This window comes from Zalophus californianus, chromosome 2 (assembly GCF_009762305.2).
Source record: "Zalophus californianus isolate mZalCal1 chromosome 2, mZalCal1.pri.v2, whole genome shotgun sequence".
Classification (NCBI taxonomy): Eukaryota; Metazoa; Chordata; class Mammalia; order Carnivora; family Otariidae; genus Zalophus; species Zalophus californianus.
Window position 1 is genome coordinate 435639 of NC_045596.1, and position 17431 is coordinate 453069.

Genomic DNA, 17431 nt, shown 5'->3' on the forward strand with positions numbered 1-17431 from the left:
GGGGCTCAGGGTCCTCAGCCGCAGCCTGACCCACAGCGACCTCAGCTTCCTGCCCTAGAGACTATCATGTGGGTCCAGACCCCTCTCTGTGCCCTTCTCAGGGGCCACCTGCTGCTTCCAGACCCTTCTCCCCTGGCTGCACGCTCTACCTCTGCTCTCGCTGGGCTGTCTCCAGCTCTATATGCTGCATGGCCCCTGGGAGATTTCAGTGTCCACCTGGATCGCCCTTGACCCTGGCTCCTTTGCAAGGTCTCATTTTGAGCCCTCCCCCATTGTAGGGGCCACCCTGTGCTCCACACTCCCAGGACAGAATCCCGTTTCCTGCACCCCACGTGCGGGGCTAGCAGAGGGGACAGACGGCTGGGTCCAGGGTGTGGGGGAGGGGGTGAGACTGGGGAGAGTAGATGCCGGTCCGGGCGCAGGGGCTGTGAAAGACAGGGTGCCCCACACCCCAGCCTCCCAGGCCCGAGGGTCCCAGGGCCTCATCAAACAGACGTTTGCCAACTGCGCAGCAGTGGAGTTTCTCGTGGGCCCTGGCCATTCTGCCCGCACCTGAGCCCACACCTCTGTCTCCGTGGGTGCCCGGTCCCCCCTCGGGGACTCCCAGGTCTGGTTCAGAGGGACAAGACTCAACTGGTGTTAAGGGCAAGGTCCCCCACCCAGGATGGGCCTAGGGACAGAGAGGAGGGGTGGGTGGGGAGGTGGGCTTCCCCTGCCCCTCCATTTTCACCCCTGCCTGGGCAGAAAGGCCAGTGAGCCGCCTCCAAAGCTGTGGGGACCACCAAGAAGAAGACAACACCCGGTGCCCCCACCTCTGTGGGGTTCTCTGCAGGGTGGGGCCTGGGCCCTGCCGTGGGAGCTCCCAGTTTGGAGACAGAGGGGAGGGACCCAGCAGCGTCCTCAGAGTGACCCCAGGACAGGCTGGACAGGGGACTTGTGACGGGCCATTTCAGGAGGACGCTCCTGGCATCCTGGGTGGGGTGTGGTGTGCCGGGTGGATGGAACCCCAAGTACTGAGCGGGGCCAGCACTCTTCCCTCTGATCTGTCCCCATGTGGTGATAAGCCGGTCCCGTGAAGCCCGGAGCACTTGAAAGGGCAGGTCCCCCCCCCCCCCTCCGCCGCACGCTTCCCGGCCATCCCGGCTTCAAAGGGGAGGCTCATCCCACAGCTGTCCCGGGGGGGGGGGGCGCTCAGGCTGATGAGAGTGAGGAGGCAGGGGGACAACCCCACCCTCATAGGACTTGGGTCGGGACGGCCTGGCAGGAGATCAGAGCCTTGTCCTGGGGTCAGGCCAGGGGACTGGGACAGGAATGCAGGATGTGGGACACAGGAGAGGGGTCAGGAACACGGGACATGCAGGCAGGACACAGGGCGAGGGCAGCACAGCCTTGGCCTGTCCTCAGAGCCCGGGGTTGAGGGCCCGCAGGGGATGCCAGGCTGTGCGGCAAGTGCTCATGAGCAGGCGCAGGGCAGAGGGCCAGGCCGTACAGCCACAGGGCTGTCCTGTGGGCAGGGGCGGTGGGAGGTGGGCCATGGACACAGGGACTCCCACAGGGCCAAGCCTGTTCAGGGAACCGGGCCCCCTGGCTGGGCTGGGAAGGCGGGACACGGACCCCACCCCACACCTGGCACCAGCGTAAGGTGTGAGAACCTTCCAGGTGTCCCAGAGACCGGGGCGCTCAATAGAGCCCTTGCCACATCCAGCGGGCACATGGAAGGGCTTGGCGGGGTGCAGGGGGCAAGGGTGGGACCTGTTGGCCAGGGGCGTCCTCTGTGCCCTATGCTGACCTCACCGTGGTCCTAGCCCCACACGGCTACCCAGGCCTGGGGGAAGCTCTCCTGGGGCGCCTGGGTAATGCACAGTCCTTGGGTTTGGGGGTTATTTTTAGGCCTCATGACAGTGTCTCTGGGGAAGCATTTGCCCAGGGCCATGGCTGGATACGCTGATGGAGGGCCGTCTGTAGCTCAGGAACACTTGGTTACCCAACGGCAGAGCTGACCTGCAGTGGCCCCCCAGGGCTGGCGGGATCCGTGCAAGGAACCCCCCCACCACGGCCATACCTCCACCCCAGAGGGCGTGGAAGCAGAGGGCGGGCTCAGTGGTCAAAGCTGGGGTGAAGGAGGCAGCAGACATGGTCTACACTTACCCCACCCAGTGAAGACTGGGGGCCCCCAGGGGAGATGCCCATCCAGCCCTGGGCTGCTCTGAGGCCTGGCAGGACGGCCATGCCTCTGGGCCGCAGGCTCCGCACAGAGCCCTCACGCCGTCCGTCTCCCACTCAGATAGGCCTGGTCACTCCGACGCGAGTCGCGGCCCAGGGGGGGCTTCCTGGCCAGACCCTCACCGACCCCCTGGCACCGTCCCTCAGGCGTCCGCTCCCCAGCCTGGGACCGACCCAGGGGCAGCTCTGGCCTCCAGCACAGACAGCCCAGCCCTGCCTGCTGGACCCTGTGAAGGTCTGGGCTGCCCTTCCTGAGATTCAGCCCCAGGGCGCTCCCCGGGCCCCCGCCGGCCCACGTGCTTCGGTGACATTAGGTGGGAGCTGGGACACATGCCTGGGCCTGAGGGATCGAGGGTGCTGAGCCCACCTCCCACCTGGGCTTCTCCTGTGGGGACGACCCAGGGTCAGCCACTCCTGATGACCGTTCTGGCCTCACGAACCCAATCCTGGGCACTGCCAGGGGTGAGCCTAGGGCCCTGCTGGGGGAGCTCAGGGGCTCAGCCCCGCATATGCTTCTGTGGCCCGCAGCCTGGCCCAGACTCTGTGGCCGCCAATGCCCAGTCAGCCGCTTGTGCCCTAGTGTTGCTGATTCGTGGGTGGGAGCCACTGGCCAGGACTCGCACTAGCCCCTGCCTGCCTACGTCCGCCGCCAGCCAGGCCAGGCCTCCTGTGCCCCCACCCTGGGAATCCCGGTCAGCCCAGGGTGTGGGTGGGTGGGGACTCAGCACAAATTCAGCATCAGCCTGGGGAAGGGCAAGGCGCTGGGGTCAGGGGCCCCTCTGCACACGTCTGCCTCTTGGGATCCCGGCTGGTTACTTTCGGGGGGTCTTGAGTCTGGCGTTTGTCTGCGAGGACAAGGCAGCATGCTTGGGTTGGGCCCCATGGCCAGCACAGTGGCCGGAGCCTTCCCGCAGCTGGGGTTTGGGGCTGGGCATACACGCTGCCCCTCACTTCCTGACCTCAGGCCAAGTCCATCTGGGCCGTGTCTGTGGGCTGGAGGCTCGCTCCCTCCTCTGGCTTCGCTGAGGCCTCTCTCCTGGGCTAGAGGGGCGTGGGCTCACCCCCAGAGCCTGCACTGGCCCCTGTCCACACCACCTTCACGGTTCCAGGGAGGCCGAGGGGAGAAGTACGTGAAGTACTCTGAGGACCCACCAGCCGCCCCACAGTCAAGCCTTGGTGGGGAGGAGTGAGCTGGCCTCCCGAGCATCTCAAGGGGGAGCAATGCCCTGTGTTGGGGTCCGGGTGCGGGGTGTCTCTGATGACTCAAGGGAGGGGACCAGATTGGGGCCAGATGTGTACCCCCCCAGTGGCTGAGCTGGAACACACACCCCATCCAGGGGCAGGGTGTGGGGACCCACAGAGGGTCAGCAGTAGCCCCAGGTAAGGGAGTGGGGGTGGGGCCTGAGACTGCCCCACCCTGCCCCCACCCCCTGCGACAGCCGCGGGGCATCTGGCCAGCAGGTGGAGACAGCTGCCGACAGCTGGCCGGAGGGGCGGGCGCCGGCCTTATCCCGGGTGGAGGCAGGGCGTGGTGGGGTGGGTGGTGGGTTTTGTTGGGTTGCAGTTGAAGGGGGTTGCACGGTGAGTCCTAGGAAGCTATTGCGTTCCTGAATAGCCCTGCCCTGGACCCTGGAAGGGCCCTCGCCGTGAGGACAGTGCCGAGCAGGCAGGGGTGTCTCCGCCCTGGTGCGGGGCTGAGGCTCCATCTGCCTCTTGGGGGAGCCGGGGGTCTGGGGGCTTCCTGAGGCGAGGGGCCAGGGCCGCAGAGGAGGCAGGGGTCTTTGCTGGAAAGCAGTGTGTCCCTGCCCCCACCCGGCAGCGTCCACCCCGAAGGGAGGAGGAGAAGTTGGGCTATATACGGTGGGGAGTAAGAGCAGGAGCCCACCTGTGGCTCCTCTCGGGTCTTGGGTTAGGGGTGGGGGGAGCAGGTCCTTCCCAGACTCGCCCTTCCTGGAAAACCGCGAATCCCTGTGGGTGCCTGGAGACCTGTGTGATTCGCCCCAGGACCATCGTCCCCGTGACACCAGGCCCTCCCCAGCATCATCCCAGCAGCCCCCCAGGGACCCCCCCCCCGAGCGGGGGCAGCACCAGAGCTGCCCACTGCCTGGCCGGGACCCTCCTCTGGGCCATGCCCTGGGCACCTGGTTGGGGGGGCACCTAGCTTTAGGCAGGACCCAGCGAACAAGGGGCAATGAGCTCAGGGTGGCCACGACCCCCTGCCTCTTCTGAGCCTCCTCTGTGAGCCAGCACCTGGCCTGGCCGGGCTCTGACCCTCTGATGTGTGGGCAGGACGGTGGGTGTCCTGGGGTCACAACCCCACCCACTCCCGGCCCCATGACCCCCGCCTCCACCCCCATGTGCCCTGGGCAGCTCCTCCCACCGCATCTCGCAGGCCTGGCCGTTACCCCAGCACACTCTGACTCAGCCCTGGGCATTTTGGGGCCCCCGCTCGGCTGGTGGGTGGGATGGGCAGGGCTCTGCAGAGGCAAATTCCTTATTCCTTCACAGCTTTTTTCTCTATTTTTTCCACTTTGTTCTAAAAGCTGTTCTCCACTGTTCATTCCTGGAGCCCCTCCAAGACAATCGGCACCCGGCTCCTCAGGGCAGCCACAAAGCTCCTTTGACGGCGGTGGTGGGAGCTAAACCAACAGCGGGGCGGGGGCGGGCGGACGGTGCCCGGGGCCTCTGGGAGGCTGTGCGCAGCCCGTGGGGGTCCTGCTGGACCCCGGGCTCTGCCGGGCTGAGCCTGCTCCCGTTTCTGGTGGGGAGGAGGCTGTCCACCTTCCCCGCCAGAGCCCGGTGCCTCTGGCTCTCCAGCTGGAGCAGGGACATGGCCAGCACCTCTTCTGAGCATCCTGCTGGCCCTGCTTGTTCGGGGGAGGCCTTGGAGCCCATCCCCGTCTCTGTCCATGTCCTGAGTGTGGTGCCCGGCCAGCACAGCCTTGTCGAGGGCGTCTGCCGCCACAGGACCCTGGGCCCGCCTGGGAGACGGGATGGTGGCTGCCCTCGGTTGTCTGTGTCCTCTGCCAAATGTCCCGTGGGCGCAGGAGGGCTGGGGTTCTGGTGCCCACAACTAACTGCACACAGTGCCACTCATTAAATGCTCGGGGGAGAAGCAGCTTTGGGGCCCAGAATGTTGGGGTGTGTGGGGCCAGAGTGTGTCTGCCTCCCGCCTGCCCTCCGGTGACCCAGGAGGCCTGCCACAGACAGACACCTGGGGCCTTTCCTTCTGGTCCAGCAGGGTGGATGGGTGGTGGCAAGCATCACAGGCCACGGGGGACCCAGGCAGGGAGGGGGTGGGGCTGGACAGCCATGAGCCATGGCCTGGCAACAGGAAGAGTCTGCATAGGGGAAGGCGCGGGAGGGCCCCGCAGAGATGCCCTGGCTGGTGTCCCTGATGCGGATGGCGGGCCAGCTCAGCCTGGGGCAGGCTCCTGGGCGCCTGGGCCTGTCACAGCTGCCCGAGCTCCCTGAGCCCTTGCAGGCTGGCTAGAGGAGCCTTCGCTACAAACATGAACATCGCCCACGGGGCCCGGTGAGGGCAGTGGCCCGGCCAGGGAGCGGGCCCAGAATGAGGCACAATCCGCCCTTTGTTCCTGCGGCCGCCTAGAGCCTGTAGGCCAAGAGGAAATGAGGGAGAGCCAGCCAGCAGCCCTCACCCGCCCGGCAGGCCCTGCTGCCAGGGCCCGGCGGACGCCAGGGCTGGGCTCTGCAGAGGGGCTGGAGGGGCTGCCTGCCCCCCCACCCTCTGGCCCAGCACAGTGGGACGTCTACGGGGGGCCTGCACCTCCACAAGCCCCAGGCCACCCCCCCTCCGCCGTGCCCCACCCGGGCAACTGGCTCTGCGCACACACCCCTTGTCCTCTCCCCTCCTGGCCCCCGCCAGACACTGGCAGCCTGTCTGGCTGGGGGGTGGAGAAGGCAGGGGTCCCCTCAGATGTGAGCGAAGGGGTCTGCCGTCCATCCTGCGGCAGCCAAGCTTGGTAGCTTGTTCCCTCGCCTGCCGAGTGGGGTGACCCTGGCCCTGAGGGGCCAATCCTCTGGCAGATCCTGTGCCTCGGCCACGGCCCATCCAGGGGCAGTCTGGGGCCACCGACGGGCACACGCACACGTGCACACGTGGTCTATGTGTGGTGCTTACGTGTGCGGCACATACGCGTGCTGTGCGTGGGGCTTGAGCCTGCCGGCGGGTTCTCCCTAGAGGTCTCAGCAGAGTGGTGAGGACGCGCGACGCGCTGGGTATCTGTCTTGGGCTGTGTTTTAGCCTTTGCCTGAGTCTGTGCTGAGGCTGAAAGGTGACCCGGAGCCCCTGTGTGGCACCGGGATCCTTCTTCACTGCCCTGGGAAGGGCTGACTCTGTCCAGGGGGCCCAGCTTTGATCCTCATGGGCAATATCCTCGCCATGCAGGATGGGGGCCTCAGCAGGGGCCGGCCGGGACCCGGAGCCCTGGCCTGCGGCCCCACCCTGCGGGCAAACCCCACAGCCAAGGCACCCACCCTCAGGCCGCAGGGGTGGGTGCTGGGCCCTCCGGGATGGCCTGGGGTCTGAAGTCCACCCAGAAGTGGGGAGGCCCTGGGGGGCAAGAGGGCCTATCCCAGGGCAGGGCAGGGGGCGGTCTGCGATGCTCCGCTCGGGGAGAGCAGGGGAGGCAACCCCTCCCCCCCCCGCCACCGCAGTTCCCTCCACCCGATACCAGACCTGAGCCCACGCCCGTGCTACTCTACCTAACAGGGCGGTACTGAGGGTCAGGCATCCCTGTACACCAGAGGGAGCATCTTCAGGGCAAGGAGAAGGCACTCTGAGGCCTGGGTACCTGTGGATGTGTGCCAAAGGACGCTGCCCCACGGCCTCGGATGGTGACCGCCGCCGGGAAGGCTGGGGGCTCAGACAACGCGGCCTGCCTCCCCCACACCCAAGAAGGTGCCCGGCTCAGCCTGGCCTCGCCCTGGCTCTCCCAGCTGCTGGGTCCACTCAACTTCCCACCAGCCTCCTGCTGGCCACAGGGAGCTTGCCCAGATGGATGGGGGTCCCGGGGCTGGGGTCCTGGCCCACTGCCCCTCCTCTGGTCCCTGCAGAGGCTTCCCTCCTGTGGCAGAGGGGAGACAGGCCCTGCGGTGCCCATGGTATAGCTGCAGCTGTGTCCCCAACTGTCCTCAAGGTAAGGCTGACCTCCTGTGGCCTTCAGGCCCCCATTGAGTCCCCCGGCCTGCCATTTGCTCAAGTGCCCAGGGCTTGTCTTTGTGGGAGGAAGGTGGCTGGAGGTGTGGTCCAGGGCGCAGGGACCTACCTCTGTACCCCGCGTCCTCAGCACCAGGGACGCACAAGTCTGCGGCTGGGGGCTGGGGCTCCACGTCCAGGCGGATGGGAGCAGATGCCCCCCAGTGGGGTGTCAGGGACCCCTTCCTTGGTACCAGGGTTCTGTGAGTGATCGCTGTGGGGGACCAGGAGCGGCCGGGGTCAGGGCAGACCCTATGGTGTGTCCCAGGGACCTTCTTCCAGAGCCTGGGCAGCACCAGCCACAGAGGTTTCAAAGGGCCACCCTCATCTGCTTGATCAAAGCGCATGGGACCCCTGCCTCCCGGAGGCTCTCTGCGCTGCCATGCCAGTAACAACTGTGGTAGGCGAACACTGGGAGACAGCCGTTCTCCAGAGGGGAAGAAACTGCGGGTGAGCCCAGCCTGGCGGCTTTGGGGCCATCCCCAAGGCGGAGGATCCCAATGCTGGCCCTCAGCCCCTGGGGCAGGGGAGCAGGAAGAAGCTCCCTGGCCCAGTCACGAGGCTCTGATGCCCACAGCCCAGGGGTCCGGGGTCACAGCCTTGAGGGGGCCCTTGGAGGAAAAGGCATCTGTCAGGAGCTGCAGGGCGGCTGGCCGGGCTGCCTGAGGTCAAAGTGCCTGAGGCCAGGCTTCTCGCGCTCCCGGCCGGCCAGCTGGGGGGCCTGGGAACCGGCTGGGGCTGGCTGAGGCCCGGGTCCAGCCGCCCCTCAGGGTCTGAGCCACGGCTTAGGGTGCTGGGTGAGTGTGAGGGAGCTGCACCGGGCAGGGCCGCAGACCTGGGGGGGGGATCTTCAGAGCCCTGGCTGGCCTGGCGTGTTCGTGGGGGGCTCCCGGCGAGTGCTGCTGCCAGGACCACCTCGGCGGGGTGTGGGAGCTGGACCGACATGGTCCCTGAGCCAGGGCGCCGGCCTCATGCGCAGGGGCGTCGGGTTGTCTCCGTGTGGCAAGCAAGCAGGAACGGTTCTGGGCTCACGTTACAGTTTCCACTGGAAAAACAGCCCCATTCTGAACATTGGCTCCGAGCTTTTAAAAAATTGCAAATATATCCAGTTTCCAGACGAGCGCTCAGTGAACTTGGTTGTTTCTGCCGGGCTTGGCGAGGGCGGGCGCCTGGCCCAGCTGCAGCGACAGGCCGGGGCCAAGGGAGGCCGGCGGAGGGGCCAGGAGGGCAGGGCTGGCCTGCCGTCTGGGGGTGCCTTGGCTGGCCTGGCCAAGGGCCGAGATGGCCACAGGGCACAGGCCCAGATTCGGGGAGAGGGGCCGAGGCAAGCGGTCGTTTTCCTGTCACGAGGGGCCACGGCGCCGCCGACCCCCGCACGCGACTCCAAGTCCTGTGCGTGCAGCACGCTCGGCTACAGCTGGGCGCCCAGCCGGGGCGAGGCCTTGCCAGCTGGAAGGCGGGAACCAGCTGCAAACCCGGGCTTCTGGGGCTGCAGGGTCCCAGGGTGGCGGCCGACTTGGGCTCTGAGGGGCTGTCTCCCGGAGTTGCAGTTGTGTGTGTGGAGGGGCTGGGTGTGCACACTTGCGAGGGTGCAGTGTGCGTGTGTATCCACACACGTATATGTCTGTGAGCATGCACGCATGGGGGCCCCTCTTCTCCCTCACACTCAGGCAGCAGGGCAGGGCTCAGGCCCCCAGCCCCTCTAGAACAACAGAGAGACCAGGTCTCCAGGGAGGATTCAGGGGTCCCAGGCTCCCCCTACCTGTTGGCCCCTGGGGTGAGGTGGGCCCTGCTGGGCCCTGGAGGGCAGACTCTTAGTTGGCCTCGGCATCCCTGGGGAGGGGGCTGTGGGGGGGGCAGAAGTCTGCTGCCCTGGTCCCCGAGTGTCTTCTCCCAACTCCAGGCACCCGCAGGCTGGGAGTGAAGGCCCCGAGCCTCCCTCCGGCCAGCCTGTTTTCCTTGGAAGGCAAGGAACATTCTTGGTGCAGTGTGGCTGACCCGCCAGAGGACAGAAGCGCCCACTGGGTAAACCAGGACCCCTACCCCGGCCGTGTTCCCAGCTTCACAGAAGACTCTTTCTGATGCCAGAAACATCTGGAAATTCTTCCAAGGCCCGGATTCAAGCTCTTTGCACTTGGAAGCCGGGCAGCCCAGAGTATGGTGGGGATGCAGGCAGCTTGGAGCCCAGGCGCTGCCCCTGTTGCCCATGCCACCTGTGTGAGGAGATGGGACGTCTTGGCTCCTGGGGGAGGTGCTTCTGAGGCAGGAGCTGGAGGAGGTGCTGGAGGGTGCTGGCCCATTTCACAGACAGGGCCAGAGGCCTGTCACTTAGGCCTGGGGGGGAGATGATGGTCCTTGCTTTTAAGCCTGGTCTTGTCCAGTGTCTCCTGTGAGGGTGGCGAGATCCTGCAGAGGATTCTGGGAGCTCCGGTGGCCGCAGTTCCTCCCCGAAGGTGGGGGGCCACCCCAGAGCCTCACAGTGACCCCAGCCCCGAAATCGTGTGCCGAGAAACATCTGTGCTTCTCTGCCCAAAGAAAACAAGCCTCGGAGGCAAGGAGCCCCCCACCCCCAGGGCTCTGTCCGCGCTCACAAACTACCCGCCCCGGGTCTTGGCTCTGAAAAGTCCTGAGGCAAATCGTTTTTCTGCCAAATTTCAGTCTAAGACGTAGAAAGGCAGACACCAGAAGCAGTAAAAGGGGAAACAGGAAGAAAAGAGGCTTTCTCGGAGGATGACGGTCTGAAAGAGGCGCGGGAGCCGGCCGCCTGCCTGGGGGACGCAAAGCGGGGGGCCCCCCTTCGGGTGCACAGGAGGGCCCTCGCCTGGGACGTCCTGCTCACGCCCACCAGGCCCGAGATCCTGAGTCAGGACCCGTCACCCAGGGCCGGGCACAGAACCCACGGCCCTCCAGTCCCGGCCCCAGAGCAGTTCCCCTCCCTCCCTCCCTCCACCCCTGCACACGTGTGTGCACACACACACGTATGTACCTGCAACCCTCCACCCACCCAGGGCTGGCGCTGCCCCGCTCACAGGGTCTTTGCAGCCCGTGGGGTTGGACAAGACGGTGTCCTGGGTGTCCAGTAGTGGGACGGGGTTTGCTGAGAGGACCCGTAGGCCCATGCCACGTCTAGATGCCAAGGGCAATGGAGAGCCTCACCCCGGAGGGGCAGGCCCGGCAGGGGGCAGGGGCTCTGCCCTCATTTGGCATGAGGTGGGGCTCGGGGGGGGGGGTGGCGTTGTGCCTCAGTTTCCCCAATTCTGCAGGCACCAGATTACACTTGCAATCCCCACGTCCCACTGACTCCAATGCCCTCAGGCATGTCTGGATCCTCCGAGGACACTGGTGTCCACGGTGAGTCATGTGGCTTCTCACCCCTGGGTCAGCTGTACCCTCTGCAGGGGCTTGAGCCACCCTGGTGATGCAATGCCTAGTTGGGCCCCGTCCCCCGCCCACCTGGGGAGAGCTGGCGGAGGGGTGGAGCCCTGCCTCTGCGCCTGATCTGGGGCCCTGTGCCCACTTCCTCCCAGCCCAGCTCCGTGCTGTCTGTCCCCTGTGCTCTCACTGACTGCCCCCACCCCGTGGTCTGTGCCCAGTGGCCCCCAGGCTCCCCAGGCCCCCCACAGAGGCCCCAGCCTGAGCTGCAGGCAGCCCTGCTCTCTGCAGAGTCCACGCTGCATCTCTGTGTCTCTACAATGGCAAAATAACATTTCATGAAAACGAATTTATGAGGTTCCTGAAGGTCTGTAAGTCCCATTACCAAATTCTTTCTGCCCTTCTTGTGCTTCTGCAGGTGGCGATTTCCCTTCCTCGCTGAGCTGCTCCCACCCGTCTGTGCACACGAGGTCCCGCACCTGTCCTCAGAGGACACAGCCAGCCTGCTACAGCCAGAGGAACAGGTGAGGGGCCTGGAGTCAGGTGCAGAGCGCTCCCCGCGGTGCTGGATGCCGCCCTAGGCCACCCCGGCCTGACGCTCTGGCCGGCCTGTGCCTGGGCTTCTGGGGGCCTCGCACCATCAGCACGTGAGCCTCAGCAGGAGGCGGAGACTCTGGAGAGGGGCCCAGAACTGCCATGGGGTCTGCAGACACACCCCCCTCCGCCCCTGCTGACTCTGCCGGGCTGGGCGGTGAAGGGCATCGGGCGGGTGGGCATGTCTGTAGGGTGCAGAGCTGAATTGGTGAGTTCCCCCTGCAACCCTGGGAGGCAGGACGCCCAACACTTCCAGTTGCACATGAAACCATGAAGCCTGAGGGGGGACCCTGAGACCACCACCCTCAGGATGTGGCCACAGCTGCCTGATTTAGCTTGAGCTCTGCACCATGAGCCCCGGTGTGGCTGCCCAGTGTGTTTTCGAGACAGAGGACAGCATCATGAAGCGTGCTCTGTATTCCTGAGGTCAGGCAGGCTCTTCTAAAGCAATTTTCCAAGTGGTGTTTGTGCCGACTGCAACACACAATTATTTCCTCGTTGGGAAAATGAGGAACGCCACTGCAGCCCTGCTCCCACCCTTGCAGGAACCCGCCACAGCCCCTGGGACCTGCCAGTCCCACCCAGCAGCCTCCACCTGCTCTGTGCCCACCCTGAGCACACCGGACCTGCAGCCCACTCCTGCTGGGCTCCAGGAAGGCAGTGGTGTGTATCCGGGCCCTGCCTCAGCACCAGTCTCCTGGGCTGTGAGTGCATCTAGCCCCATGTCCACGAGGCCAGCGGGCAGAGGAGTGGCCACCAGAAGCACTCAGGCCCCGCAGCCTTCTCCCCAAAGCTCTCTTTGAAGGACAGAGGCAGCTTCACCCGGATTTCTGATCACTCTGCGACACGTTGGAAATTTAAAAGCAAACGTCCTGGGGCGCCTGGGTGGCTCAGTTAAGCATCTGACTCTTGGTTTTGGCTCAGGTCATGATCTTGGGGTGGTGAGATCGAGCCCCATGTCGGGCTCCGTGCTCAGTGGGGAGTCTGCTGGAGATACTCTCTCTCCCTCTGCCCCTCCCCCTGCTTGCACATGCTGTCTCTCTTAAATAAATAAATCTTAAAAAAATAAAAACAAAAGCAAAAGTCATGTGCCATGGAGAGCTCAGAGTACCCTCGATCGGGGCTCCCGGGGCCCAGCAGGATAACAGGCTCTTGGGTACCTCAACCAGGCCCCTGCAACCCTTGGGGGAGTGGGGCCTGGAGACGGATGCACTTGTACAGACAGGGTTGCTAACTCTGACTCTCCTAAAGCAAGTGTCTATGCGAAGTGCCAGGCCGTCCCCCAGAGAGAATCTTCCTGCCTCTCAGCTACGCACCTGGAAACCCACTGAAGCGGGAGGAGACCCGTGAAGCTGTCCTCACACACCCGTGCACACGTTTGTAAACACACGTCGCCAGTGAGGGGTGCTGGGCTCGTGGCTCGTGTGCGTGACCTGTGGGGCCTTGGAAGGACAGGGATGTAGGTCACCACCTGGAACACCTGCTTTGGCCACAGGAAGCATCAGACGAGGCCAGATGTTAATCATACCCCTTGAGAGACATGCCCACGGTTGTGGCTCAGGGAAAGAACACGGAGTGAGAACACACTGTGTGTGCACGTGCGGCAAGGAAGGGTGCTGTGTGCCGTGTGAGAGGTGAGGGGAAGCCTGAGGACACCCCCAGGGTGAACGGCCCCGCATCCAGGCATCCAAGCACCTGCCTTGCTGGATGGCACCGTCCCTCTCACGGGGTGGCCTGTGCTTCCTGGGACGTAGCGTCTGCGGCTGTGCAGACGTCTGCCGGGGCAGCCGTCCCTCTTGGGGGCCTCTCCTTGCCCTGACAATGGGAGGGCGCCAGCCTGCTCCCCGGTCAGCCACATTCCAGCTGGAAGGCCTCCAGGATCTGCACACGTGGAGGAAGGGACACCTGCCCCCTCCCACCATGCAAGTCCCCCGTCCACGGTTCCCTTAAGTGCAACACAAAATTGGTGCAGACTTGGATTTACCACCTAAGAATTTTAGGAATTTCCTCCCGTCTGAAAAGAAAACGCGTTCCAAACCTCCCTCCGTGTCACAGCCGTGGGGGCGTGAAAGACCTCTGTGCTCCTGAGGGTTGGCTTAGCCTCTCTGACTTCACAGCCCCAACTCCCAGTCCACGGGGCGTCTGGGACAGGACGAGGGGCCTGGAGGTTGCAGAACCCAGACCTGCTTCCTTCGTGCTGGCCCCTTCCTGAGCTCAGGTCCTCCTCTGTCTTCCTGTATGTCCCAGGGGCTTTCCGCATTCTCCTTCTGGTAAAACTCCTGCCGGTCAGCGGGTGGGAGGCCGTGGAGGGCCCGGTCCCAGCTCCCAGGGGCCATAGCTGGGAAACAGTGCTGGCTGAACACCCTCTCACTTTGGAAAAACACATCCAGCAACTGTAAGTTAATATCCAATTCAACACTTCATCCATGGAAATTTTATGGCTAAAAACAAAATTTTTGACAGATGGCCCCTGCTTTGTCTTAGAGAGATGGTGAACACCCAGAGGAGAAGGACCTACTGCATGCTCTGAAGCACAGAGGCTTCGGGAGGCTGCTGGCTCCTCCTGAGAAGCGTCCGGAGCACCTCTGAGGCCGGCGGGTGAAGAGGGGCCAGCGTTTAGTGCCCGCAAGGCCATCCTGGGTGCAAGGGGCCGCGATGTCTGTGCGCTTGTGGGGACGTCAGAACCCAGGGTGGGGAAATGTTTTTATCTAAGGAAAAGAGGGAGGGCAATCCAGCCGTGCTTGTATTCAAAATGGAACCGTAAGGCTCGCTCTGTCCAGGGGAGTGGGGGGCAAGTGCGCCTGAGAGGCTGGTCCTCTTCAAAGGTATCTTTTTGGGCAGATTTGACTTTGGAACCGCATAAATCTGTGCTGCAATTATAAAAGAGAATTAGACTGAAAGCGGTCCCAACACACCAGGCTTTGGGGAAACTGCCTCTTCTGGAGGTGCGCCCACGGTGGGGGGAGGTCTCCTGGGCAGAGGCGCCAGCCTCTTCCCTTCTCTGGAGTGAGCAGGTTCCTCCAACACCGAGCCCCAGCCGCCACCGCCTCGGCGCTCCCGCCCGCCTCACGCCTCCCCTGCCGCCCCTGCCTTCCAGCTCCCATCCGCCTCCGGGCCGCCCCCGGGCTTTCCTGGGCCAGGGACCCTCGCGACTCCTGACTCGCTGGGGTCCCGGCCAAGGCCCCTCCGCGGCTGGGTCTCCCGCGTGTCCTTTCCCAGCCCGGTGTCCGCGGCACCCCATCGGAGCCGAGGGCGGGGCGCGGCCCCCGTGCCCCCCGAGGCTCTGCTCCCGCGGGGGCGGGCCCTCTCACCCCCCACGTGCGCGGCCGGCTTCGGAAGCTGCTCCTGCGAGCCCAGTTCTGCTAAAACCAAAACAAACGGTCCGACAGGCGGGGCGTCTGAAAGGCGAGACACAGTCTGGAGGATGCTGCGCTGCCCAAGGACAGACTGAGCCCGCGGGCCGGGGGCGGGGGCGGCGTTGGGGGAGGGGGACTGAGGGAGAGCGGGGTGGGGGGCGGGCATTGGGGCGGGGCCAGTTCCAGGCACCTGGGGCTGGAACGAGGAAACGCGCGTCTCCGCCTCAATGTTGGGGCTTGAATAAGTGTTATATTATAATTAAGACAAGAGGAGAAACAAAATAAAAACCACGGTAGTAGATAAGCTGTCAAACATTTACTTAGCACCAACTGGTGCATCCTATTAGGCGCGTTAGGTGTAACGGGCACACCCATTCCAAAAATAGGGCCTGGTGCTGGCGCGGGGTAAGCTTGCTGTCCCGTTTCCCCTGAACAACAGTGGGGTTTGCTCTACCTGTAAAGACGAGAGCTCAGTCCAGAGAAGGGCCCGAGGCCCAGCTTGAACTTTCAAATGTGCTGGTTCCTCTGCATGTTACTACCACTGGCGCCCAACCGCCTGCCCTGGCGGGGGGGGGGGGGGGGGTTGTGACAGCCCCCACCCCCACCCCACCGCACAATCTAGGCGACATCCCCCCAAGTCCGAGTGGAACTTGGCAGCCGCCAGCGACCGTTCCGGGCCACGCCACACTGCTGTCCTCATGGGCTCTAACCTGTCAAACCCTCTATCTTTGTGATTTTTCTTTGACAGAGCCACTGGGAACAGCACCAGGCGCTCAGCTGCAGACCGGTGGACCAGCGCTCAGCCCCGCACTGTCCTGAGGCCTTGAGGGGAGGCTGAATTTGATGAGCGTTCCGAGCTCATACCTGGTGTTGTCAGCCAGGGCGGTCCTCTGTCTATACTCAGATGTCTCATTTAATCTTGCCCTTCCCATGAAAATCATGTTAAAGCAGCAGATGTGCTGATGTTGGTGAGAAGCAGCCTGGAGCACCAGCCCCACCAGACGGCCTTGCACCTCACCTGCCGCATGGAAGCTCCACTGAGACTCGCGTCTCCACACTGCAGAACAGCAGCAAGGAAGACACGAGCCGCTAACCCTGAAGTCCAGGTTTGTGTCTGAGCAGCAAGGTGGCCTCTGCGAGGCGCAGACAGGTCTGCCAGGCAGGCAGGTGGTGTGCGGGCCCAGGCGCCCCGGCGGTGGGAAGCTCCTGGGCAGTTTTCAAGCCCATCTCCCCGCAGGAGCACGGCGGTCAGACCTCCCGACAGCCCAGGCTTGGACCCGTCGGACCCAGGCTGCAGGTGGAGTGGGAGCTGGAGGGTGGCCTGCCCGTCATGACTGGCCACAGTCTCATGCTGGAGACCGTCATGCACTTACATAACATTCGCAGAGAAAGACACATGCCAGGACTGGGGATTCTAGAACACTGAAACTTTTCCGGAAATGGAACCAACTCAGCACAAGCGCCCCCACTGTGAGATGTCAGACTCCACCTGCAGCCCGCCCGCATCTGCCAGCCGGACGTGGAAGCTGCACAGGGGCCTCTGGCCCTCCAAAGGCCAGTGTGTGACGTGGCCTGGCCAGAGGGGAGGGGACACACCCAGGAGGCCAGATGTCACCTGACAAGGCACCTGCCTGTGCCTCAGGCCCTCCAGGTGCAGAAGGGGGTCATCTCCTCCCTGTCCTGTTATACACCTGCACGCACTGTGAGCCTGACCTCCGTGAAAGAACACAGACCAAGTTCTTCAAGTTCTAGGTAGTTGCAACATAAAGGATTATGATTAGCCCTAGAAGCCTCTTTCCAACTCTGTGTGGTCTTGATTAGTTGCTCTCCTCAACAGAGCATGCACGTCCCAACCACCCGGCAGGAGTCAGGCACAAAACTCGTCTCTGGAGACCGGTCACTGCCGAACACAGCATACGTGAGTCGTGAGCACCCACGTGGCAGCAGCCGTTCCGAACCCCGTGGCCATCCCGCGTGGGGACCTGTGTGCAGAAGGTGGGGCTCGACGTGCTGCAGACCCACCCAACCCCCCGAGCCTTCCCGCATCGAGCCAACACTGACGTTTTAAGGAACATTTAAGGTAATAAAAAGAGCAAAGTTTCAAACATCACATATATGCTGCCCCAGATAATCAGAAAAATACTTTATTCAACTGTATTACTTTATTCCATCAAGAAGAACGGACGACTGCTTCTACTGAGTAACGTCCTGCTGGTGGCAAGAGCCCCAGGTGGCTGGACACGGGCAGGACCTCGTTCACCTTCCATGCGTGGCTGCCCCGAGGCCAGCAGACCCTGCAGAGCACGGGAGCTGTGAGCTGAGATGCACACACATGTGAGCACCACTCACCAAAGCTCAGAAGCAAGTTCTCAGGAACATTCAACATGTTTTGTGTCTACTCCTCCCCCATACACACTCAAAACGTGCTCCACACACACTTTTCAAAGCAGGGTACACTTGCCTAAACGCTGCTTCTGCAGCAGTGCAGAGATGCTGATGGGCGGCCTGGGGGCCAGCGTCTGGGAGCCCCCAAGGCTGGGCGAGCCCCCTCTTCCCGCTCGGCCGGGGGCCAGGGGCGCTGCCAGCGGGAACAGCGTTTTGCAGGGGACCTGCAGCGGTGGGATCCTAGGAGTCAATTCAACAGACACACATTGACCAGGCCCCCTCG

The 17431-nt window shown here is 63.9% G+C and overlaps 1 protein-coding gene across 5 annotated transcripts in view; it reads right to left on the minus strand.

Annotated features, from left to right (window-relative positions):
• Positions 1-16923: 16923 nt before the first annotated feature.
• The window catches only part of RNF212 (ring finger protein 212), a 34564-nt gene continuing 34056 nt past the window's right edge, over positions 16924-17431 (minus strand). For 3 of the 5 annotated variants that reach the window (XM_027599761.2, XM_027599764.2, XM_027599765.2), the window contains 2 exons: positions 17225-17388; positions 16928-17057 (listed from right to left, as the gene is read on the minus strand). In XM_027599761.2, coding sequence (XP_027455562.2) covers positions 17020-17057; positions 17225-17388 — 202 coding nt within the window. In that variant the 3' untranslated portion in view covers positions 16928-17019. Of the gene's footprint in view, positions 17058-17224; positions 17389-17431 lie in introns of all 5 variants that reach the window. The other 2 variants (XM_027599766.2, XM_027599762.2) reach the window with 2 other exon arrangements.